This window comes from Paralichthys olivaceus, chromosome 12, assembly GCF_024713975.1.
Source record: "Paralichthys olivaceus isolate ysfri-2021 chromosome 12, ASM2471397v2, whole genome shotgun sequence".
In the NCBI taxonomy this organism is placed as follows: Eukaryota; Metazoa; Chordata; class Actinopteri; order Pleuronectiformes; family Paralichthyidae; genus Paralichthys; species Paralichthys olivaceus.
The window spans coordinates 17540950-17559255 of NC_091104.1; the positions used below are offsets into that span (position 1 = coordinate 17540950).

Consider the following 18306-nt stretch of genomic DNA (forward strand, 5'->3'; position numbering starts at 1 on the left):
CTGAACACCCCTCACCTCACCCTCCCTTCCAAACATGAGAACCTGTGATAGCCTTCAGTTGTCATAAAAACTCAAAAGGGGTTTAGTTTGTCCAGTTTGACTAATGTAAAAAACATGGCGGCCTCCGAAGAGAGGACCAGCTCCTGATGTAAATATAAAGTATTTAAATATAAAGATCTATTCTAGGGTAAAGAAAACTATAGTTCATACAATTTAGAAGATGAATCAGAAATGTAATATGAAACAATCCTAAGGATTGTCAAGAGATCCCTTTCACCTAAATCTTATACACTGAACCTTTAAGTAATGTCTGGGACCATTAAGCAGCTTTGTAATTACCTTATTTACAAGAGAGGTGGATTGTGACAGACATTGTCTTTACACACAGCATATTTATGGAGTGGTGAGGATGTTAAAGGACGCTCAGCTGCATTCTTAACATCAACACATTTGTTTGCCAAACTAAAAATTGCAGGTTGTCTAGTGTAACAAACGGCGGCGTGAGTCAACTCCTTGTGGCCACACTACACAGACAGTGCTCCGCTGGGTGGTCCCCCGCCGCATCCCACAGCTCTTTAGCATGACTCTGGCCTGGAGCCTCTCTGATGGAAATAACACGAGCAGCCTGTGGGCTATAGATGAATGAATCAAACCCACCCCCCGCTTTTTCTTTTCCTGAGTGAGGCGTCTGATTGTTGGCGAGTGTAGCCAATTCAGATGCATGTATCTTAGTCATGGCCAAATGACTGTAATTTGGAGCAGGAGAAACACAGGGCTTAGAGGAGGGAGAGGGTTCGTACTTTTCTCCATGAGGAGATCTTTCTTGTTATTGGCCTTTCTCTGCAGCTCATGCCTCAGAGGACGACAGCTCCACGTCAGATGTACTGCAGCGAATAACAACTAAAGCTTGTTTAGATAAGAAAAGAACCAGATACAGTATGAATAAAGTTTCAAAAGCATCCAGGTCCTCAGCTGAAGCCTCTCATAATGGACTGCATTCTTCTGACAGGAGTTTGGACACAAACAGACCAGAGCCAGATTTATAGTAACTCCAGTTTTTTTTAGCCAAACCATCGGCGTGGCTCTAGGGATGATATTGTCATAGCAAACATTCATGCTGCCCAGAAAGTAAATACTAACAACTCGCTCGCCTTTCCTCTGGGAGTCGAGGGGAACCATAAAGTCTACTTTTATGAAGCCTATTATGTTCATGTCTTTGGCAGTGAGGCTGAGTCATTGTGTTGTACCGGATTGTGCGAAACACTTCATACAATTGATTCCACTACTCACACCACCTTGAATTATAACCTCCTGTTTTTAAAGCACACAAGCTTGATCTTGGAACAGTTTTGAATGACTAAAATGTACACCTTATTGAATCAGGAATTGTGCATGGATAGTGGACATATAATCGTCCCCTCTGTGTAAACTGTAGCACTTTTATGGCTCCTGATTTAGACAAATTGTAGAAATTGTCCCAACAGTCCTCTCATGAAACCACTTATAGATTTGCATTTTTATTTATTTTGATCTCCTCCAAATTACACACACTCATAAATATCAGTCCCCTAAACATGTTTTTTTATCAAGACCAGTGAATTATTGTCTGAGAAATCAATGGAAATGGAAAATCTTGCGATAGTAAAGAAATTGAAGAAAGTGAGTTCATTGTTGGGTAATGCCCCAACTCTCCACAAAGTGTAGTTTTTGTATTATCCGGCTAAATGACAAACAAACACAGATGAAAACATAACTTTTGGTGGAGGTCATAATAAAGGGGTCAGATCCTTACAAGGTTTTACAAACTGATAAAAGGTGAATCAATGTCAGTGTTTAGTATGTAAGGGATCTGGCTTCATATTGTCCACATCTGCTTGAACATTTTTCCACATGTTACATCCAAACCATAGTCCTCTATCTTCTCATCTCTCTTTCACACGCACGCACGCACACACAGCCCTCGCCTCTCTTTGATGGTTAGACACAGTTTGGGAAAAGAAAAAATGTGTAATCCTCAGAGAACATGACGAAACATAGTTTTGTGTGGTTAAGGTTCCTCTCTCGTCACAGGGGCGAGAAAGTTTTCCTCCAGACCGTGTTGCTCAAACACCTAAAAAAAAAAGCTACAAATTCACTACACTATTTTTGCATGATCCAGAAACATTATGGCAGCCAAAAACCTTTCGTGAACTTTGTCGACGGCACATCATCCAGGGATCTTAAATCCCGTCCACTCCCACCTTCCCTTTGTCTTTCTGCTTTTTTACAAGCTCTGACTTCTGTCAGATCAAGAGCTCTCTCCTGCTTTTAGCCTGTGATTTACAGATAAGTATGTAATAAAGTGCGCGGCTGGAGGAAGCCCAGTGTGAGCTACAGAAGAGTAAGGGGAGATCTGCCTCAGAGTAAAGAAGTGTAGCATGGTGAAGGGTGGAGGGAGACGGGGAGAAGGCGATGAGATCACTGTGCTGACAATGAAAAAAAAGATGAAGGACGACAATGAAACATAACAAGAAACAGGAACCACATTGATACATGTGTGTAGACGGTTGGTTGAAACTGCCTCGCTGCACACTGGCGACTGTTTATTATTCTGTTCCTTAGCTCTTCCTAGTCGTGCCGTTGTGCCTGTGTAAGAGTACATGAGCCTACGGGTGCGGCTTTGTGAATTATGACTCCATGTTATGGAATGAAGGGAGCGGTGCCAGTTCTTTCTTTGCAGAACTGTGAAGTTTGGTTTAGAGACAGTAGGGGGTCTGTGTGTAGGCCGAGCTTGTGGGCTGAATGAGCATTGCCCACGGAGACGCACAAACACAAATACAAACCAGTGTGTGCACACACATACCAGCTGAGTTCCTCTAAAGAATACATTTGTGCAACTGTGGACACATGTTCTTTTCAAAACAACTGGATTCATTAAATTTTAATAAATCCTGTTAGTTTTATACAGTTAACATCGCTACCACACTTTCCTTAAAGTATAGCATGTCCTTTAGTTTGATTTTAAACTTTTATAACCTTTTTTTTTCAAAGTGAAATCCACTCTGCTGAGACTTGAAACCTGTTTGACGTAGGTAATCCATCACTGTGAACTTTGTTGCTTCTGTGCATTCAAGGAGTAACCAGTATCTACTTCATCAGCTGCAGAAATAAGAACCCGGTCACACATTGGCGAATGTATCAGTGGCGAACCTTCGCTTCCAATCTGTTCAAGTGATGAGGTGAATAACACTTTTGCTTCCTGTAGCAGCGTCGCACAGGGGGTTCAACTTTAGTGAATTTTGACCCACCATGTTCGCTCAACATTTTTGTTTGTGTGACCGTTCCATAATGACCTTGGTTAATGGGAAATCAAAGCTGGAAGGCAGATAATCAGATATATTGTCATATTTGAATTTGAGCTGTTTGATTTGCCGGAGCCGACTCTCTAATGTTGGATGTTGTGATTTCCATTAATGTTTTCATAATCGCTCCAGCTTAAGGTTGAACACAATGGCAGGGTAACTGTGCTGTATGATATAAAAATAAAGTGTATTTCTCAGTTCGTATTGTTTATGTTCACTCGGATGGATTACCAAGAGCAAATCTCAGTCTCTCAGTAAGTTGTTGGATTCTCTAATGACATTAATAAAATCCAAATGGGAGCAAGAAAAGGTTGTAAATCGATAAAAACCTGCTATGGTACTTACCTCTCGTTGAGTGCCAGCACATGTGGTGCTTTAAATTTGTATTTCTATCTTAACCTTTGTTCCTTCTTTGCTTTTTTTCTCTTTCAGGGCATAGCTCCAGTGTGAGGTGGTATGTCTAACCGTGACTCGCTGGGGTTTGGGGAACTCCTGCCCCAGGATGTGGTTCAGATTTTTGCCCAGGAGAAGCACAGCAAAAGGGGCCACAAGAAGCGCAGTCACTCCCTCGGCCGGGCTCTGGGTTGGCTGCAGCGCAAGAAGAGGAAGGGTCTGGGCCCTAATGGGCGGAATCTGGGTTTGGGTCCTGCACTCGACTTGGCCTTGGTCGGGCACCCATCGGCACAACAAGGTGGAGACAAGGGAGGGCAGAGGTCGGGACGACACACACATCCACATGGAAACAGTCACGGTGAGAGCCCGCAGGATGCTGCACTTCATTAGTTTAATCTCACCTTTTTTAAGTGAGCAGCTCTGTCGTAAAGTTGACAGTATTCTACATGTGCCATAATATCCACAGAAAAGCCATTTTCAGACATTAAGTCAGGAAAATGTCCGGAATATTGGGTCTGGACATTTTCTGAAGTTTGCCTTTCTCATATGAAGAACACAGCAGGAGATTTTCCGGGTCTGACACATTCAGTAAATCACCTGGAGCACTCAGGTTTGGAGTAGTGCGTGGGTAGAGCATGCAGGAGGCAGGACAGGACAGAAATTCCTCTGAGGAAATCACACGTTTTTGTCTCCAGCACATCAACACCTGTGTCGGCCCTTATCACCAAAAACTCCTGAATCACATTTATTTGTATTGCCCCTAATTTTCATCCTGAGATTTTGTATTCTTTTGTTTGTTTTTTTTACTTGTTAGAAAATGGGAGAAAATACATTCTTCGAGGGGGCTCAAGACTCTGACTTTTTAATTCTCACGTACAGCCCCCTAGAAGATTTTAAGAAAATGCCCCAAACTAACTCTATATGACTCAGATGTCAGAGGATGTTAAGCCCCTTCTCTACAATTCGCCATTATTTATTAAAATAATCAGTTTCTGTTGCTCACCATGGCAAATTTACCAAAATACTAAAAATATGAAAAGACTCTTGTGAAATAAACCATTAAACTGTAGGGGGAAAAGGAACAGAGGCAAATGTGTAATGAATGTGGCTTTTGTCTGGCCCCTCATCTACTAACTGAATTGATCATGAGTTGAAATGCTTCAAGATCTACCTGGATTAACGCCTCGTCTAAACTGCATTCTGGGGGAAATTCTGAGTCTTATATAAGACTTGAATCCTGCCCTGGTAGCTCGTCCATTACGGTGCATGTGTGCACTTGCGCAGTGACACAGTTGCAAACACCATTGTTGTGTTAACAACCACATTTACATTGTTCTCTCTATACAATAAGTTACTAATGACTAAGATAATATATTTAATAATAAAACACTGGTTGTATTAAGCAAATCACACACACACACACACACACACACACACACACACACACACACACATAATCCAAGGAACAGTCAAGGCCATTCCAGTTCCTGCTATGAGGTCACAGTACATTCAGTACTTACAATACTTAAAGTATAGTGATAATGCCTTATTTTTGTTGTTGATTAAGCACACATACTGAACTGTAAGTACAAGTATTTCTGCAGAGAGCAGTTTAATATCATGACATTTATGACAAGCAAGGATAAGTTGCTGGGAACTGGTAGAATATCCCGCTCCTTGCCTCCCAGGCATGTGTGTTTGTTCACTGCAAAGGTGTTTGCTCAGACTGACTTCCCACTCGCCTCCTGACCCTCAGCTCACTTTGTTTGCTGTGAAAAAATCTCTGTCTGTCCTGTTCTCCTGTGATACCATCTCTTACCTACCTGGTCATCGGGTTTACACGGAGAGTGAAGTGCCGTGCTATGGCCACCATTTACACCAACATGCATTTAAGGGGCAGGTGTCTTTCATCTTAACTTTGCACACATACACCCACACTGTCAATAGGTGACACGCACGCGCACAGTGAGCACTTAAAAATATATTCACACACTCCCAGAAAATTAAACAGCGACACTCTTGACTTTTCCCAGAGCTGCGCTCGGCAGATCTTGTTGGAGCTTGCACATGTGGGCTCGTATGTCAGCATGTTTCACTATAGCAGTCCTCTTTGTTAACCCAGTTTTTTCAGTGTTAACTAAGTGTAAGTAGGAACTTTAGTTTTATGCCCTCATTAATCACACACCTTGATGCAGTCAGACAAAAACATCAAACACACAGACATGCAAAACCTTGGTTTATTGAGTTGGTTTATGTCAAAACACAGAAGTCCCAGCAGTGTTTGGTTAGGTCTGTGTTATATGTGTTTGTCTGACAGTGCTTGTGCAGTCTTGGCTAATTACCCTTCAGACAGGCGGCTCCGCCCGTTTCTTTTGCTGCGTTCCTTCGTGGTGGAGGCCCACAGCTTGTAGGATGTTGGGCGGGGATTTCCATGGGATTCAAATTCATTCAGTCACACAGTCAAACTATAGCCACAACAGAAGACGAGTGTGTATAAACACACTTTGGTAGAAGATGATTACGCAGACAAAAGTACCAGTGTACTTTCTTGCACTGCACTGTGCTACGGCAGCAGACAGGCAGGGTTATGTAAGAGAAAGTAAACTGTGATGAGAGATAAGAAGTTTCTCCTCTGCCACAGTCGACTTAGAGAGGCTGCCTCCCTCATGGAGCCGAGACCCTACTGAATTTCTTAATTAGTTTAAGAAAAAATCTAAATCACATTGTTGTGACTAAAGCTAGAATGGGCCTCTCTGTATATCAGGTCAGGTTAAGTTAATCACAGTGTTTGATTCTAACTGACTTTTAACTTGACTTCTAACTGACACTTAACATATGTGCTTGCTACTGAGAGTTTAACAGGATTATTCGGAAAGCAAAATTCCCATTCATTTTCTGAACAGACATTTTGATTATCAGGCCTAATATTGTAACTATCCAACGTAGACTTAACGCAAGCTACAAGATTGTTAAACGATGTGATATGTTCCTGTAGGAACCAAGAGTTTGTATGATATTAACTGTGTTGTAATAGTAATGCACTTTATTCCCGTTGTCAAGTACTACATTACCCACAATCCTTAAGTGTAATAGCGCCGTCTGTGATTGGTTGAGCTCACTGTTACCATGGACATTTTTACTACAACCGCAAAAATCACGTCAGCTCTGATTGTTTCGGTCAGTGTTACCATACTTAGTTTACTATACTATACACTACAGTGCATTACTTTTTTAATAACAAGGTTAAATTCAAAAAGAAAGTCTTTGGAAAAACATAATTTGCAATGGTTTATGGGATGTGTGGTTCCTTCCTTCCTTTTTTCCATTTTAGTAGCTGGTCGGCCTGGTTCCAGACTTTTTTTTACAAGGATTTGATGAAACGTCAATGGAGGAAATTAATGGGAAATTGACTTCTGGAACCAGACCTGTCTGTTATTATGCTCTATAAATGTATTGTGTTGGGGCTGGCAACAGCCACAGTGAACTCCTCATCAGACGCTTCCTCTGATTAAACAAGAAACTCTGCAATTCCCAAAATGCATCCAGGTTTACTGCAGGAGCAATGTAACACACTCGCTCATAAAAGTGCGTACCTCCAGGCTGAGCCCCTGATGATGATCTGTAGTGATGCCCGAGGGGCCTCCTGCCTACTAAATGCCTGGCATGGCGGGCACGGTGCCAGTTAATTAAATGCCTTGCCAGGACCGTTACAGTGGGGGAGGAACAAGGGGTTCTCTTTTTTCCTGACCCCTCCGCTCACATTGTTCCTCATCACACTGGAACCCACAGAGGATCAAATGGAGTGTGTATGAGAACGGTGTGTCAGGGCTGGACTACATGAACACAGCGAGGTGCAGATCAGCGTGAGTTTCAGTTCAAGTCTGTTAAAATTAAAGCACGCCACACAACCCTCCTCCAGTTCACCACCCTTTATTCACCACATGTTTTCAGCTCTGCCTCTCTTCTGTGTACTGTTTTGGCCGTATGCATAGAGATGCAGACAAACAGATAAACATACAATATAACAAACAACATTTCCAAATGCTCTGTGCAAAAAGCTCTATTTTGTCATTCAGTAGTTCTTCCAAAGATAAAACATGAGCTCAAAAATGTGTGAGTCTCAGACAAGACAGACTTCGTGGAATTCAGTTTCCTCATGGTATACATACATACATGTATTCATTCTTAATACTATCAACAAATTATATATAAACAGACCTCTAGCTCTAGCTAGCTGCTGTGTTTGTGTAATTCTGTATGTCTTCTGTGGAATAATAAATTGAACAAACCTTCTATTAACACATCAGATATTTGGATTTCCCAACAAGTTTGCTCTTAATTTTCACTTCAGGATGACGGTGCAGGTTGAGCAAAATTTCCTTCAGGAAGAGCATTCAAACTAGAGTGTGGCTTAGGCCACAGTTTTCTGTCCGAGCCTGGACAACCCAAGAGATAACTAACCAAGCCTGACCCAAACCAGACACATATTCACTGTTTTGTGTCCGCAGACCCAATCCCAATGTTTTCCCCGATTACAGGCACGTACATAGCACAGTTAATGTGACCAAACCCAATCATTTCAAAATGTTTGTGTGAACCTGGCCTGACTCAGCTTTGGTCTCTACACCCAAATCCAAACTCTTTATTGGGTTACGTTGCCCTTTGCTCTTACAGGAATGTATTTTTGTAAACAAGTCTTGTGGAGTTTGACCAGGGAGGGAAATGCATAGCAGCAGGTTTTTGGAGATAAACTCTGGCCTCCTGAACCTTCAGTGTGATCAACCCAACTCCTCATTATGTTCTCTGACAGTGTTTCATCCTGAGCCAGAAGCCAGAGCTTATCTGTCTTTACAAATTAATTAACTTCTATTTGTCTAATTCCTCACCCAGTCAATGTGGATCCTGTCACACCTGACAGTCTGACAAAGATTTATCTCCCTGCTGTACAATCAGTTTACTCAGTCTTATGTCAAACTAGACAACAGACTTCTCTTCTCTTGTGCAACTCCCTCAGATCCTGTGGGCTTTAAGAATAATCCCCCAGTGTATTTAAATTGAAAATAAGGAGAAGGGAAGACAGATGAGGTCATACTGTACAGTGGCGCTCTCGGAGGGTCACCTGTTCACTGTGAACACTCCCTGAGAGATTCCTCACATTCCTGAAAGTTATAAAAATATTTCTGAGAGGAAGCTAATAGGGAGCCCTTTGTGTGTGAGAGCGTATGTTTGGCTTGCAGGCCGAGTTCAGATCATATGAGTTTTATTTATCTTCCTTTGTTGAAACTTCAGTCAGGGACTCAGTGAAACTGGATTGTTAGGCTTGTGTCGATCTGTAGCTTTACTGTCAGTTTATCATGGAATAAATACACCATGCTATGTAAAGGTGCTATGTGAACTGATAAACTGTTGCCAAACCTGTTTTAATACAGCTGAATAAAATAAGTGCAGCTTAAACGGGTTCATCATAAGGTTAGACGTTTTATATTTTTAATGAACTAACAGCAGTAGCATTATTTAATAAATGCGCAGTGTGTGTGGGATGGCAGAGGAAGAAGCAAAAGACAGAAGAAAAATAACTTGCAGCACATGCTTTGTTTAGGGAAAGGAAAGTAAACAATCACACTACCATGAAGGCAACAAGGCACAAGTTACACAATACCCAATACAGGCAAAAGACGAGTTTTAGAAATTATTATTTCAGTGCTTAAAGTGCTAGTTTTGTGTGTTTGTGGGGCGTAGGGTGTCTTATTGTGTTGTGATGATGACACAGCAACAATGAAGGGCTGAAGAAAAGGTGTGAGAAAAAAACTGAGAAGATAGAGTTTCCCTTTCTTCCTCTCATAGCAGGAAGTCATTAACAGCCTTTTTACCTCAGGAGGAGGAGAGAGATCTCTCTGAAAGATGCTGCCATTATTTAGCTTTTGAGTGAAAAGCACTTGTTGATTCTTGTTGATGAATTACACGAACTGGAGGAGAGAGGTTGAGGTCAATTTAATTGATACTTTACAGACTTTTAAACATACAGTCATATTCGTTTTTGAGGTCAGGTTGAAAACAAGTCTCATATGCATGTACACAACACACACACCCCCTCCTTCCATCTCATGTACATTATAGACAGTAGATAAATATTTAAAATACTTCTGGTTATCTTTAAAATATTTGCTATTAACTGTCAGTGACAAACACAGAATCCTGTATTTTCCTGTGTCAATATGCCATGGGAAAATTCTCACACTTACTCCAGATCTTGCATAGAGAACCAGCCTCTCTGTAGATGAGAGAATTACACACCAGCACATCTGCTCTGCTCCTATAGTCACCCACATACACTGTATATAAAGATGGACGACACATCTCCACTTCCCCCATTGTTCAAAAAGCCCAAATATCCTGAAAACGGGTGCTGCCATCTTGCATTTTTGACAAAATCATAGCCAGAGTCTGCGCAGTAGTGATGGTAGAGCGGAGCTGCAGTATTGAGGTCCACTGATACACACGCGGCCTCAGCTGTCCATGATGACATTTTCCCTATGTTTTTATGACATAACTAATTAAAACCGAACTTACTGGGAAACTAATTGTAATAAGATCCACTTAAATTGAAAGAATATATCTTTGTCAGGTCTGTTTCCAATCTGCGAATACGAAGGAGGCAGGGTTTATGGCCTACACTGCAACCAGCCACCAGGGGGCAATCCAGAGGACTTTCCCTCACTTTTGGGGTGCTGTCATGTCATCCATCTTTAAATACAGTCTGGTCACCTGTCCTAGCAGGATCATTTACAGTGCACACGTCAACATTCATGAAGATGACAGAAATGATAGGGACAAAGTAGCCTCAAGAGACAATAGCCTACTGCGGCCACAAGAGGGCAATAAATTACAAATGGGCGATATCAGATCCTTAAAGAGACAGAGTACGGTTCTGAGATGTAAGGAGAGATATCACTTCCTCTTTTGTTTTGTTCCAACTGACATCTATTTTTAGCTTTAACCAGTCAAGCACAGCTTTCATTGCTTGTTCTGAAGCATGCCACTGATATATAGTTGTCTATGTGTGGGTAAGAGTCAAGTTGATTCTGACGTCATGGGAATTTCTGTGTTTACGACTCTCTGTATACTAAACAGTCACACAAATGCTTATTTATAATTACAGGGTTTTACGGACATTTACCAGGATTTTATTTCAATAGGTAAAGAGTCGCCACACCCAAATGTCAGCGCAGATCATATTTAGGTCATTCAGATGTTGAGAGAGGTTCACAAAAAATGCCAGTTTGCCCTCTAGTGCCATCTCCACATTGTACTCAAGTTTCATTTCATCCAGTTGCTTTTATTCTCTGCAATCCTTCCCTGTTTTGTGTCTGGGAATAGACCTGACAGGACAGCCAACAGCAACAGTTTTAAATTCATGATATCATACATTGTTTCATGGTCCAGATATGCAGATACACTGCTGTGGCTTTTCAACAACTGCACACGCTGTTGTCACGAAAGGAAAATGTGTGCTGACACACTGTGGTGAGAGACTGATAAATAATGTATGTGCCTGGAAAGTTTTGTGAGTCACCATTCGTGACTTTTGCAGTTTAATAAGACAGTTTGAAGCGATGATGCTTATTGTAAAAGAGTAGATATTCATGGTGGAGTTAGTGAAGATAACTTTGTTGGTTTTAGCCTCCCACTGTGGCGTTAAGTAAAGTTCGTAAACTGTTGGCTGGTGCAGTTTCCCTCTCTGAGAACACGCTGTTCTTCAGAGACCTGTTGTCGGACTGGAGCTGTGATAAGGCTGAACTCTGCTTGTGTATAATAGATTTGTCCAGTGTACGTCAGCACACACTGGGGTTTTAGTTGTCCAGAGGTGTTTGCATGCATCATTTAATTTATTTGAATATTTTGAATAAATGGAAAGCTAAATTGGGGCAGCACGGTTTGACTTTTTTTTTTTTTTCATTGTGCGTAGAGGTAGCTCAGGGCGGGTTGTCCACTAACCAGAGCATTGGTGGTTTGATCCTCGTTCCTGGTTCGAATCCTGTTTCTGTTCTCCCACATGTTTTTTCTAGATACTTCAGCTTCCACAGTTCAAAAACGTACAGATTGGGGTGAGATTAATGTACACTTTAAAGTGACTGACAGAGACAAATGGTTGTTTGTCTGTGTATGTCGGCCCTGTGATCCGCTGGCAACCTGACCAGTGTGTATCCCGCCTCTCAAACAATGATGGACGGATGGAAACTCCCTTTAATGGCAGTCGCAGAATAACAAATGGAAAAGTTTGGCTTCTGCATTTTTTTGTCTTTCTCTTCAATTTTGACCCACAATCATCAGCTGGCTCTGAATTTCACCTCAGCTATACCCAGCCTATTATTAGCATTTGCTACTCACACTTCATCCGCTACCAAGAATGCTGACCTCTTTTCTTACTGTTTTATTGTCTGTAATCACATGTCATAGGAGCCTGTAGCAAAGTTGTGCTTACATTAAACAGGCACGAACAGGTCTGAATATTTTACTTCACCCTGCACTGTTCTTAATGGGATTTGAATTTCTGCTTACATTTAAAGCTATTAAGAAATACCTTGTCTCTATGTGAAATTTAAAGGCATAGTTCACCCAAAATGAAAATTCACTCGTCTACTCCCTACTATGCTGAAGGAGGGGTGGTTGAAGTGTTTGAGTCCACAAAACACTTTTGAAGTTTCAGGGGTAAACAGCGTTGCAGCCAAAACCAATACAATTAAGTAACTGGTGACCACTTCTTCAAACATAATAAAACAGACAAAAAACAATAAATGCCTCCATACTGCTCCTGTGGTGTCACCCAAGTCTCCGTAAGCCCTGATATTCAAATGAGACTCCAAATGGAGTCATTTACTTAGTGTTTTTACGCTAAATGTCCACTGTTATGTGTTCACATTCACGCGCACGCACACTGCACAAGCTCTTGCCGAAGAGGCGCAAGACTAGATCAGCAAAAACTCACGACTATCAGGAGATAACTGCATATTTAGGCTAAAAACATGTGTAAATTACGCAGCTTCGAGACGAATTTGAATGTTGGGGCTTACAGAATTTTCATTTTTTAATGAATCTGCTGGGGGGATGGCCTTAATAAACCTTGAGTATATATGCAGTAGAAAAAAAAGAATGGAAATATAAAAATAAATATTTTCATGATCCAACTGTCAGTGGGCAGGCACATAAAAAAAGATCGGGGATATCTCGGTCCAGGCCACAGGGTGGGGGATAAACAATGCTCATCCTCATGTACTATTGATATTGTAACTATATTTACAAAGCGGATTGAAAATCAAGTTTCCAAGATTGTGGGGAGGTTCATATTGTAACCTGATCCTATGATATCAATTAATCAAAGTGACGACATACTAATTACTCAGGCTCAGTAGGTAGAGAAGGTCGTCCACAGGGTCGGTAGTTCGATCCCCAGCTCCATCAGTTGGCTTTTGGAACCCCAACCTGCGATGTTTGAATGGTGTGATACACAAAGTACTGCATATAAAAATGCTTTATGAATATATGTGTGACTGTGATTATACTGTCAAATGTGTGTGCTTGAAGGGTCTGGAGGTATCTGATATGTGCTGATTTGCTGGCGTACAGACTGACAGTGTCTGACAGTGAATTGGAGTGTATCCCTGCGTGCCAGATGATGTTACCTGGGTTGTTGTCATTGGCACACCACACTTCTTCCTTCCGTCTCTCTCGGCTGTGATGTTTATATTTAATTCATTGAAAATCAAGAGCGTGAAGCGCACACACCTCTGCCCACAATGCGTTTGTCCAGTGTACACTGAGCCCCTCAACCCTTATCCCTGCTGCTATCCCAGTGCTTTCAGTTGGGTTTGTGACGATCCTAGCACCTGGCAGCTCCGTCGAGGCTGAGAGAATGTCTGCTGGTGATGCAAAAACAAGACAGAGGACAAGTTAGGGCAGGGATGAGAGGTGTGTTTGTGTGGGTATTTGCATCTGTTTGATTCCCATGAAGCGGTTCAAGGAAGAGTTACATCACGTGAACATCAGTTTGTTGATGTGTTTGTGTTTGGTTCTCAAACCAATGATTTTCACAATAATGTTGAACTGAGCAACTTATCTTAGTCTCTCCTCCCCCTCCTCAGGACAGTGAAGTCATTTTGTCAATATTTTCTCAGAGGTTGGGTTTTGTCTGCAATTAAAGCACTTGTTTATTGTGTATATATAATAGTGTTTTACAGGCTGACACCAATATTTTTAAACTGACCTAAGTGAAATCTCTTTAAGCCCAAATAAGTCGTATTGCTTTCCTACCACATTTTTAATACTTTTTTATTTATAGTTATTTTTTATGTCTTTATTATTAGACAGGACAGTATTTTGTGTGAAAGGGAGAGAGACTGCAGGGAAGACTTCCAGCAAAGGGTCAAATCTGTGGCCAAACTTTAATCCTGACAGTGCAGAGATCTTAAAAACACCACTGAGAACATTATGTAATAACATTTTCATAACTTCTAATCAAACTCATTAAAAAAAGTAAATTTTAGAGACTAATGACCTCAGTGTTACTAACTGTGTTGGGTGTGTTATGGAAAGTTACAGTGGAGATGGTCAGAGATAAAGTGTGGAGTCGCAGCTTGTTAAATGTTAAATGAGAAAGCAGAAAAATAATTATGAAGGATTATTATCTGATTATGCAGCCTTGTTAAATGTGAAATGATCACTATGAAATGGAAAAATAGATAATTTGTGGATAAATTACTTAGAGGGTGTTTTTCATTTTTGATGGCCAGTTCTTGACTCTGTGCCCCTGATCTACCATCTCCACTTTATTGGCAGTTCTATATATTTCCTCATTTGCGGGTTCATAAAATAAAAGCTTAAATTACAGATCTTTGTAAAAATGTTACCTTACTGTAAAAATGACAGTGTTGCTAATCTAAAGCCAGTAGTTACAGCTACAACTTAAGTATCACCATGGTTACGCATGATAAACACTGTTTTACTGGTTGTAATTTGTCTACTTTAGTTGCTGAGGCAAAATATTTCCCGAACACTCCTCTCTCTCTGTTTCCAGAGCTTCCATATTTTACCAAAACAACAGATGTTTGCTTATTTAAAATAGTCTACTCGAAATCCGGTTATTTACATGTTAAAAAATGAATCATACTTCCCCCTCGAGCTAATTTCCTTTTTTACATATTGTTTTTTCAGATGTCCAAAACTTGAACACACTGGTCTTGCAGTGTTGCATACATTAGGTTTAGTGTCTTTATCCAAATCCAAGATGTAAACATCAGTTTGGGGCTCATACGTAATCACTACCAGTGTGTTAATATCGCCAGCTTCTGCACAATCCGGCCGTGACAGATGGCATCTTTTTAATATGTCACAATTACAATGTGGTCACAGGAGCAGCGATAATATGAGCCCCTCATTAACGTGCTGTCATGCCCCACCCATCACTGGGCCTCTGCAGTCAAGTGTATGCGTGTGTGTGTGTGTGTGTGTACTGTCATGGTAACTAGATTATGTGTTGTCCCAGACTGACTCTACCCTACACATGCATATCAACTTTCTGTTTACATCTGCAGGCTGAACCACAGCAGCAGGGACGTCTGTGTAAGCAATAATCTGTTCCTTCTTGTTACTATGTACTAGCAACACATGCGACTAATTTCTCTTCTCTTATTTGTCAACATTGCTGTTGTCTGACTCAGTCGGCAGGATCATGACCATGGGAATGTTTCCCATTTGTTCAGATGTCACACATTCCGTATTGTGTCCACTCCGCACACCAGGAAGTAAATGAACCACTCAGCAGCTTGTTAGTTTGAGGTGTCTTATATGGAGATTAAAAATAAGTAAAAAAGAAATTTGTCTGAAAAACAGGTTTTGAACAAACCTCTATAGATTGAAAATTTCAGGTCTGGATATCAGGTCTTGATTAAATGAGGAATTTAAGATCTACCAACTTCTACTCTCGTTGCATGGTAGCATTTTAATGTCACATTGCTGCAAACATCAAGGAACATTTTTCACATGTGTGACCATGTGCGGTGGAGCTGCAGGCCTCTTCTTAAAACATTTTTTGAATCCTGTTTTGGGATTTCATTCTAATTCACTTACTCCCCCTTGTGGCCCGACAGTAAAGTTATGTGTCTCTTTATGAAATCAAGTTTCTTTATAAGCACATTTAAAAACAACCCCAATGACCAAACAACTGTAAAATAAAAGGAGACAGAACGTGAAATGCTACAAAGAGTAAAATAAATAAAATAGAAATGATATGATTTACTGTACAATGAAATAAGAAAGAATGCTTAATGCGAGAAAGAATAAAATAAAATAAAATAGAAATGTGTTGCTCGGGCTCTGTAACTGTGGTGTGGTCTAAAGCAGTGTAGTGCGTGTGTAAGTGTTGTTTATTTACAGTGCTAAAGCTGTGGGGGAGCCAACCGTGACAACCCTCATATACCTCAAATCCCTGGCAACAGCTTTCTCTTCGCTCCTAATGTTTACATGTGTGACCATAGTGTGATCTGCGTCCCCGCTGACCAATCCAGGGGGAGTATGCCTGCAGATGGGGAGCCACAGTGGGGATGCTGGGTATCTCATTGAGCAGTGACGTGGGGGAGAGAGAGAGAGGGATGGCAAGAATTAGGCTGCTGCGGATTAGTGTCTGAGCTCTGATTGGCCATTGGCTGTGGAGACCTTCACTGCTGCTCATAGTGCTGAACTGACAATAACAACAACTTCATCGAAAACAAGTGAGATTATCATCCTGGCTTCATCTGATCCCCCCAGGATGTTTATTTAACTCACACACTGCGGACTGCACCTTCTTAAATCAAATTTTTAGTTCTTTCTTGACATAACTTGGATTTAGTTTTGATGCACTTTTACAAGATATAAGAAACAACATGGTGGTGCTTCTGACGAATGACTCGGCTAAAATTGACTGCTTTCTAGCTGTCTTCAGGAGGAAAGGTGAGTGACGGCAGCACATGGCACTTGTAGTTTGTAATTTTGAGACAATAGATCTGATTGGTTCATGGCTTGGACCGATTGCTCATGCTCTGATTGTTGACGTTTCTGTTTCCGCCAGTCAGGTATTACCAGCTCAGGGTGGATCAACAGGCAATAAACTAATTAAAGTGTGGGCATTAATTGTGGATCATAAAAACTCCTGTCAGTGTGTTATATTTACTCTGCTTATAAAACTTGTGAGTCTTGGTCCTATTAAATCACTGCCAGGAAAACAAGTAACCTGTATTTTGCCTCATTATAGATAATTGATTATTTAACGGCAGAGCACATGTAGCGTGTTACAGAACAGACAAGTGGTAACAATTGGTAGCGATCACTGAGCACGTGGCTGTCGAGGCTAATTCCAGTGTGGTCTTACAGCAGCAGTGTGGACAGTAGAGTACGGTCGGTGGCTAAATGTAGAGCATCTGTCCCCATTACATAAAAGTGTCTTAGCAGGTTGTTAGCCCAGTGATCCCAGATGGTGCCCTGGAGCCGTGAGGGTACCACATGTATTAAAGAGTTGTGATAGTCTGATTTGAATTAAAAAAAAAAAAAATCTCATCACATTTCCAGTGCTCTGAAGTTTTTGTATTTATTTTTTATTCAAATCAGTTTTACCTTAATCTACCTTCTAATTCTGCAAGCGTCTGTCTGTCTGTGGAAAGTCTCGATCTCTCGAGCTGTTCTTCTTATCGACCTATCGGCAGGTTTACTGTGAGTGGTCAAGGGAAGTACAGGGTCAAATTTGGCGTGATCTGAAAACGCGATCAGGTTCAGTATTAATAAAATGTGAATAAACAAGCAACCGGTGCCCTGTAGCTGTCATAAGGGGTGGACCAAGTTAAACATGTCTTCTTCTACATCCTCAGGTAATCTACAGCAGTTGTTGGCATCTGTCAGCCTGGGACTAACAGTATCTGTCCTGCCAGATCATTTTGATAATCTGATCATTTTTACTGTAGCATACTGAGCTGACATTCAAGGGAGTTATGGGTGCTGATCTCATGACAACAACATTCATAGAATCACTTCATCTTTAGCAAATTCCAGCACGGGGAAGACTTCAGCACACAAACAATAAAAAGTGACAGTACATTGTAAAACTGTTTGAGGAGGACTCAACTACTAATGAAGAATAATTCTGGATGGTGCCCTCAGTTCATGACCTGTTTTTTCAAGTATTTTATAATTAGTCAACAAAAGCTTTGACTGATGTAGTCGGAAGTAAACAAGATGTGACAGCAATTTCATTAGCATCCTTTAGGCTAGAAAAACTTGCAGAGGGTAGATTTCTGACTTGATAATCCCTTCTTTGTCATTGTCAGAGTCCTTGGAGCTTAATCCTGCATGAGTGGAACTGGACTTCAGCCTTTTAATTTGCGATTGCACTCACAAACTTATTTACTGTTCAAGAGCTTAAATCACCCTGGCAGACACCTGAATGCTCTCATCCTGTCCATATGGACGGACCCCCCTTATCTGCTGTTACACTAACACAGAGATTTGAGTTGATCCAGGCTGATCCCCTCTCCTCCTCTCTTTCTTG

General features: G+C 41.1%; 1 protein-coding gene across 5 annotated transcripts in view; it reads left to right on the top strand.

Moving 5' to 3' along the window:
- Positions 1–18306, top strand: part of LOC109627888 (NHS-like protein 3) — a 31707-nt gene that overhangs the window by 5772 nt on the left and 7629 nt on the right. For 4 of the 5 annotated variants that reach the window (XM_069536334.1, XM_069536331.1, XM_069536332.1 and 1 more), the window contains exon 2: positions 3774–4092. In XM_069536334.1, the coding sequence (XP_069392435.1) occupies positions 3798–4092 (295 nt within the window). In that variant the 5' untranslated portion in view covers positions 3774–3797. Of the gene's footprint in view, positions 1–3773; positions 4093–16534; positions 16719–18306 lie in introns of those variants that run through there. The other variant, XM_069536335.1, reaches the window with a different exon arrangement.